Genomic DNA, 8,477 nt, shown 5'->3' with positions numbered 1-8,477 from the left:
ACCCAGGTCACAACGTCACACTGAGGCAGGAGGAGGAAACAGAATTCACAGGCAAGGCACGATGTGAATTTAGAACGTCTTCAAAATTATTCACACATCCGGGTTCACCTGTCCCCACCCCAGTGAGAGAGGCAGGCCGGCCAAAGACCTGACTTCCCTAACATTTTGTAGCTGGAGAAAACAAATTAACTGCCACCAACTAAACATTTCAGCTCCACGTTGTAGTGTATTTTTAAAATTCATTTCAGGGCTTCCTGGGTGGCGCAGTGGGTAAGAATCTGCCTGCCAATGTAGGGGACGCGGGTTCGAGCCCTGGTCCGGGAAGATCCCACATGCCGCGGAGCTACTAAGCCCGTGGGCCGCAACTACTGAGCCTGCGCTCTAGAGCCCGCGAGCCGCAACTACTGAGCCTGCGCTCTAGAGCCCGAGAGCCGCAACTACTGAGCCTGCGCTCTAGAGCCCGAGAGCCACAACTACTGAAGCCCGCGCCTAGAGCCCGTGCCCCGCAATGAGAAGCCACCGCAATGAGAAGCCCACACACCGCAACGAAGAGTAGCCCCCGCTCGCCGCAACCAGAGAAAAAGCCCACGCGCAGCAACGAAGACCCAATGCAGCCAAAAAATAAAGCAAAATAAAATAATAAAATAAATAAATTTTAAAAAATTCATTTCAGAAGCTCCAAAATGAAATTCACTAACGAGTTTAAGGGGAAAAGCCTTTTCCTCCCTTTGGTCCTTAAGCGGACGCAGCCTCTCTGCACACCTGCGCCCGGACCAGCTTCTGCTGGCAGACCTGTTTCCAGCCTCGGCCCTTCCCGGGGCTGTTGCCCAGGTTGCGGGCTCAGACGCTCTGCACAGAAGCTCCTCAGGAGGCCCTGGAGTTTCCCCAGACCTTGCAAGGCCGCCAGGGGACGCGAGCGGGTCTCCCCGGTCCTCAGGCCCCCTCCCCAAACACCCACGCCATCCTGGCTCTGCCTCCCGCCTCCCCGGCCCCGCGCCCGGCCTACCTGCCTTGCGGAGCAGCCCGATCTGTGAGCCGTTGAGGGCCATGTAGTCGCAGTCGGTGACCACGCGGACGCGCACCCCGCGCTGGTGCAGCAGCTGCACTGCGCGGCCCAGCTGCGGGCTGGAGAAGGCGAACAGGCAGAGCTCGAGGCTGGCGCGGGCTGCCAGCAGGGCGCGCAACAGGCGGCTCAGTGAGCTCTCGCCGTGGGGCAGGTTGCATGGGCAGCCCGAGGGCGCGGCGCCCGGGACCCGCAATAGGGTCTCGGTGCACGTCACCCGCGACGGGAAGAACAGCACCTCGCGCCGCGGCCGCGGCCGCCGCCCGGCCCACAGCCAGCTCAGCACAGCGGGTAGCGCCTCCAGGGCCAGCGCGAGGCCCGCGGCGACGGCAGCCACCACCGGCCAGCGTAACGACCCCATCTCGCCCGCGGCGGCTGAGGCCCCGCCTCCCACGTGCGCCCGCCGCCCACTGCGCCTGCGCGCCCGCCTGCCGCCCACCTGCGCCTGCGCATTCAGCGCCCATCGCCCACTGCGCCTGTGCGCCCGCCGTTCACGGGCCACGTGCGCCCTCCGCCCCGGGGCACTTGCTCCTGCGCATTCGGCGCCCATTGCCCACTGCGCCTGCGCACCCGCCTGCCGCCCACGTGCGCCCGCCCACACTGCGCCTGCGCTCCCGACGCCCAAAGGACCCAGGAGGCAACCAGAGAAGACCCACGGTGACCAAAACTGGAACAACTTGAGGAACAGCATGAATAATGCAGAATTGGATTATAACCCAAGTTTAAATATACACTATTTCTATAGTGAAGTAAATGAGTAAAGAAATGAGAGATGGGGGGTTGGGGTGGTGGTGTGATGAATTGGGTGATTGGCACTGACATGTATACACTGATGTGTATAAAATTGATGACTAACAAGAACCTGGTGTATAAAAAAATAAATAAAATAAAATTCAAAAATTCAAAAAAAAGAGAAAACCAAGTCCCAAGATAAAATTGATATAGCCAGATCATAACAATCAACTAACTCACTTTCTAGAGATTCATCTTTATCATGTTTTTAATGTTACATTTTATTGTTTTTTTCTTTTAATTTTCCCTTTAAAAATGAACTTTTATTGGTATTAATAAATGTATTTAGGTTTTTTTTCAAGTTTCAAAAACAAAATGAAAGAAATGAGAGAGAAGATACAATCTGCTGTACAGAAGAATTCCAAGTAATATTTAAATGCAGACACTCCCTCCCAAAGGAGCTGCAACGAAATCTTCCCCTTTGAGGGTGAACCCAGTTGAGCGACTGCCACCGGGAAAGAGGAAAGAAAACTCTGCCCGCAGAGAGCTGGCCAACACCGCCCCGAGCAGGTGACACTGACATCACCCGCGCTGAGAGGGTGTGATGCGAGGCCCTTCGCTTTGTGATCTCCATGCCCGAAGCCCGTAGCCCCAGTTCAGTACTGAGGTAAAAACCCATCAGAAGCCGAGGTTGGAGGACATGCTGTCACTTTCCACAGGACACCTGGCCAGTACTGTTTACTTCTGCCAAGGTCACGAAAGAAAGGACCAGCTGGGACGTTGTCACAGACCAGAGCAGACTGGGGAGACCTGACAACTACATGCGTTGGGTCCTGGGACAGAAAGGTGACATTAGTGACAAAACTGGTGAAATCCAGATAAAGTCTGGAGTTTAATTAATAGTAATGTACCAATGTCAGTTTCTTCACGCTGGCAAATGAATTACAGTAATGGAAGATGCTAACGGATGAGGGAAACCAGGTGAGGGGTATATGGAACTCTTTGTGCTATCTTTGAAACTTTTTGGTAAATCTAAAATTATTCCGAATTTAAAGTTTATTTAAAATGTTAAACACACACCTTGCATATGGTCCAGCTGTCCCACTCCTAGGTGTGACCAAAGAGAAATGAAAGCATATCCCACACAAAGACTTGTATGCAAATGTTCAGAGCAGGTTTATTTGTAATATCTCAAATCTAGAAACAACATAAATGTCCGTCACCAGATAAACTTTTGCATATTAATGCAACAGAATAATATTTAGCAATAAAAAGAAATAAATTATTGATATATACTACAACATGGATGGATTTCAATTATGCTGAGTGAAAAAAGCCAGAAAAAAAGAGTACAGACTTATGATTCCATTTATATAAAATTCTAGGAAATGCAAACCATAGTGACAGAAAGCAGATCTCTGGTTGCCTAGAGGTGAGGGAAGGGCAGGAGGGACTAGAAAGAGACATGTGATAGATACGTTTGTTATCTTGGTGGTAGCGATGGTTTCACGGGCATATTCATATGTAAAACTTGTCAAATTACGTGGCTTAAATAGGTATAATTCCTTATATGGCAATTATACTTCAATAAAACTTTCTAAATAGAGTTCCTGAGTTTCATTCTGGCTCCCCTCCTTCCTAACTGCAGGACCTCAGGCAAGTGGCTTCATCTCTTTGAGCCTCACTTTCTTCATTTGAAATGATAATAAACAATGAGAGGACGGACTCCCTGTTACGGCAGTACAGAGGTGCTCAGGGGGCTTCCCTGGTGGCGCAGTGGTTGAGAGTCTGCCTGCTGGTGCAGGGGATGCGGGTTCGAGCCCTGGTCTGGGAGGATCCCACATGCCGCGGAGCGGCTGGGCCCGTGAGCCACAGCTACTGAGCCTGCGCGTCTGGAGCTTGCGCTCCGCAACAGGAGAGGCCACGACGGTGAGGGGCCCGCGCACTGCAATGAGGAGTGGCCCCCACTCACCGCAACTAGAGAAAGCCCGCGCATAGAAACGAAGACCCAACACAGCCAAAAAATAAATAAAAATACAATTAAAAAAAAAAAAAGAGGTGCTCAATTCCTCCTTGCAAAGAACAAACATAAATTGGGACTTCCCTGGTGGTCCAGTGGTTAGGGCTCCGAGCTCTCAGTGCTGAGGGCCCGGGTTCCATCGCCGGTCAGGGAACTAAAATCCCACAAGCCTCGCGGTGCAGCAAAGAACAAAAAACAAAAAAACCCCATAAAACTGGGGAAAATGGTCAAGAACAACAACTTCAGGGCACTGGAAATACCCCAAAGGCAGACAACAAAATGAGAAGTGTTAGCTTTTAAAACCCGGTGGTGCTTAGGATAGAAGCAGCAGGAGTCTGTGGCCTTGTGGACTGAGGCTCCCATCCCTTCAAAACCCACCCCTCCACCTTGGCTGGAAAAAGTAGTAGTCTTACCAATGTGGGATTGGCTGCAAAGACCTACAGTTTTGCCGGCCAAAAATGGTGGATTCAGTTGTGAATGAATGATCAAAACACGCAGCCTTACCAGCCCAAGCTTGCAGTCCAAGTTAAGGCAAGCAGCAGATCAGTCAAAAATGTGACAGACATCCTGGAAGTGAGAAAACCATAAAAGGGCTGAGTTATGTTCTCCACACATCCCTGGCTAACTGGGGAGCAATGAATGAGTGGGAGAGACCCAGGAGAGCATGGGGAAAAGTGAAAGCCAAGGGGGGCTTGAAAGCATTCCCTAACCCAGATTGATCAGCAGAGGGTATGAGGCCTACAGGCTCAAAGTATCTGGGTTAAACCAAAATCACTGCTGACTACCACATTAGAAAGACTCAGGGGTGACCCCTACGAATAAATAAAAATAATTTTAAAAAAACGAGCAGACACACCAGTGGCTGCACAGTGCAGGGGAAGAGATGCTGAAGTTTAAGTCCAGGTAAGTTTCCACAGGACAACCACCTCAGAAAAATAAAGTCCAGAGTTGCTACACTCTATTATCAAAAATGTCCAGTTGTCAACCAAAGCTTACTAGACATGAAAAGAAACAGGAGGTTTTTTTAAACAAAAAATGCTAAGCTTTCCAATCTATTCTAATCTTTATCATTTCCTTCCTTCTGCTAGCTTTGGGTTTAGTTTGTTGTTTTCTAGTTCCTTAAGTTGTAAAGTTAGGTTATTGATCTCAGACCTTTCTTGTTTTTTAATATAAGCATTTGTAGCTGTAAATTTCCCCCTCAGCACTGCTTTCACTGCATCCCATAAATTTTGTTATGTTGTGTTTTCATTTTCATTTGTTCTAATTTCCCTTGTAATTTCTTCTTGATCCATTGGTTGTTTAAAAGTGTATTGTTGGACTTCCCTGGTGGTGCAGTGGTTAAGAACACGCCTGCCAATGCAGGGGACACGGGTTCGAGCCCTGGTCCGAGAAGATCCCACATGCCACGGAGCAACTAAGCCCATGAGCCACAGCTACTGAGCCTGCGCTCTATAGCCCGCGAGCCACAATTACTAAGCCCACGTGCTGCAACTACTGAAGCCCGCGTGCCTAGAGCCCGTGCTCCGCAACAAGAGCAGCCATCACGATGAGAAGCCCCCACTCGCCACAACTAGAGAAAGCCTGCGCACAGCAACGAAGACCCAACGCAGCCAAAAATAATAAATCAATAAAATAAATTTTAAAAACATAAAAAATAAGTGTATCGTTTACAAAGCGACCAACAAGAGATTAATCTCCAAAATATACAAGCAGCTTATGTAGCTCTATGTCAAAAAAACAAACAACCCAATCAAAAAATGGGCAGAAGATCTAAACAGACATTTCTCCAAAGAAGACATACAGATGGCCAAAAACCACATGAAAAGATGATCAACATCAGTAATTATCAGAAAAATACAAAACAAAACTACAGTGAGGTACCACCACACCGGTCAGAATGGCCATCATCAAAAGGTCTACAAACAATAAATGCTGGAGAGGGTGTGGAGAAAATGGAACCCTCTTGCACTCCTGGTGGGAATGTAAATTGGTACAGCCACTATGGAGAACAGTATGGAGGTTCCTTAAAAAACTAAAATGGAATCACCATATTATCCTGCAATCCCACTCCTGGGCATATATCCTGAGAAAACCATAATCTGAAAATATACATGCACCCCAATGTTCATTGCAGCACTATTTACAATAGCCAGGACATGGAAACAACCTAAATGTCCATTGACAAAGGAATGGATAAAGATGTGGTATATATACACAATGGAATATTTCTCAGCCATAAAAAATAATGAAATAATGCCATGTGCAGCAACATGGATGGACCTAGAGATTATACTACGCAAAGTAGGTCAGAAAGAGAAAGGCAAATACCATATGATATCACTTATATGTGGTATCTAAAATATGACACAAATGAACGTATCTACGAAACAGAAACAAACTTATGGTTACCAAAGGGGAAACGTGAGGGGAGGGATAAATCAGGAGCTTGGGATGAACACACACACACACTACTGTACGTAAGATAGGTAACCAACAAGAACCTACTGCATAGCACAGGGAACTCTACTCAATATTCTGTGATAACCTATAAGAGAAAATCTGAAAAAGAATGAATATATGTCCATGTATAATTGAATCACTGGGCTGTACACCTGACACTGACACAACATTGTATATCAAATATACTAAAAAAAAAAGTGTTTAATTTCCACAATTTTGTAACTTTTCCAGTTTTATGTTATTGATTTCGAACTTCATCTTGTGGTCAGAGAAGATACTTTGTATGAAATCTATATGTTAAGATCTATTGAGATTTAATTTGCAGTCTAACCTATGGTCTATCCTGGAAAATGTCCCAAGTGCACTTGAGAAGACTGTGTATGTTGCTGTTGTTGTGGGAGTGCTCTGTAAATGTCTGTTAGATCTAGTTGGTTTATTGTGGTGTTTAGGTGTTTCCTTATTTATCTTCTGTCTGTTTTTTTAATCCATTATTGTGAGTGGGGTAGAACAATTATTGTAGAACTATTTCTCCCTTCAATTCTCTCAGTTTCTGTTTCATATATTTTGATGGTTGGTCATTAGTTACGTAAGTGTTTATAATTGTTATATCTTCTTGCTGTACTTTATTACACAGAAGACTTTTGTTAATATATAATGTCCTTCTTTGTCTCTTGTAAACGTTTTTGACTTAAAGCCTATGTTTCTGTATGCCCTATAGCTTTTTGGTTCCTCATTTCTTGCGTTGCTGTTTCCTTTTCTTTTTTTCTTTTTTTTTTTTTTTGCAGTGAGTTGTTTAAACTCCTTCTTAATTTCCTCTTCTGTATATTCTGTAGCCATTTTCCTTGTGGTTACCAAAAGGATTCCATTTAACATCCTAAAGTTATAACATTCTAATTTGAATTTATAGCAGCTTAACTTCAGTAACAAAAATCCTCCTCCTTTACAGCTCTGTCCCACCCTTTTGCTTGTTACATCTTTATACGTCACGTGCCACAAAACATAAACTAATAATTCTACTAAATGTATTCCTAAACTGTGTAGAAAACACAATTTGGAGTTACAAACCAAAGTTACAGTAACACAAGCTTTCACATTAATATTTTTTTCTTTAAAGGTATGTTTCTTGGTTATAGAAAACAAAAAGTATGGTTACAAACCACTGTTATAGTAATTCTAGTTTTTATAATTGCCCATGTGTTTATCTTTATTGAGATCTCTATTTCTCCATAGGGCTTTGAGGTACTGTCCAGTGTCCTTTCATGTCATCCTATAGGACTCCCCTGAGCATTTCTTGCAGGACAGGTCTAATGATAACAAACCTCTCAGCTTTTATCTGGTAATGTCTTGATTTTTTCCCTCACTTTTGAAGGACAGATTTGCTGGATAGAGGATTCTCGGTTGACTTTCTTGTTTTAGACTTTTCATACATCAACCCCCTTGTCTTCTGGCCTCCAAAATGTCCGAAGAGAATTCTGCAGATATTCTTACTGAGGATTCACTTCTCTCCTGCTGTTTTCAAGATTTACTCTTTGTCTTTCGAAAGCTTTTTTTTAAATTGTCTTTTGAATTTTATTTTTTTATACAGTAGGTTCTTATTAGTTATCTATTTTATACATATTAGTGTGTACATGTCAATCCCAATCTCCCAATTCATCCCATCACCACCAACCCACCCGGCCACTTTCCCCCGTTGGTGTCCATACGTTTGTTCTCTACACCTGTGTTTCTATTTCTGCCCTGCAAACCGGTTCATCTGTACCATTTTTCTAGGTTCCACGAATATGCGTTAATATACGATATTTGTTCTTCTCTTTCTGACTTACTTCACTCTGTATGACAGTCTCTAGATCCATCCATATCTCTATGAATGACCCAATTTCGTTCCTTTTTATGGCTGAGTAATATTCCATTGTATATATGTACCACTTCTTCTTTATCCATTCGTCCGTTGATGGGCATCTAGCTTGCTTCCATGGCCTGGCTGTTGTAAATAGTGCTGCAGTGAATACTGGGGTGCGTGTGTCTTTTTGAATTCTGGTTTTCTCTGGGTATATGCCCAGTAGTGGGATTGCTGGGTCATATGGTAATTCTATTTTTAGTTTTTTAAGGCACCTCCATACTGTTCTCCATAGTGGCTGTATCAATTTATATTCCCACCAACAGTGCAAGAGGGTTCCCTTTTCTCCACACCCTCTCCAGCAT

At 44.9% G+C, this 8,477-nt stretch overlaps 1 protein-coding gene across 1 annotated transcript in view; it reads right to left on the bottom strand.

The window, feature by feature from the left end:
- The window catches only part of PLD6 (phospholipase D family member 6), a 9,678-nt gene extending 1,217 nt beyond the window's left edge, over positions 1–8,461 (bottom strand). The window contains exon 1 of the mRNA XM_055089764.1: positions 746–8,461. Within this exon, the coding sequence (XP_054945739.1) occupies positions 746–1,754 (1,009 nt within the window). The 5' untranslated portion in view covers positions 1,755–8,461. The remainder of the gene's footprint in view (positions 1–745) is intronic.
- Between the last annotated feature and the right edge of the window lie 16 nt (positions 8,462–8,477).

This window comes from Physeter macrocephalus, chromosome 14 (assembly GCF_002837175.3).
Source record: "Physeter macrocephalus isolate SW-GA chromosome 14, ASM283717v5, whole genome shotgun sequence".
NCBI classification, from domain to species: domain Eukaryota; kingdom Metazoa; phylum Chordata; class Mammalia; order Artiodactyla; family Physeteridae; genus Physeter; species Physeter macrocephalus.
Note: the sequence above shows the minus strand (reverse complement) of the source record. Positions and strands in the feature narration are given on the sequence as shown.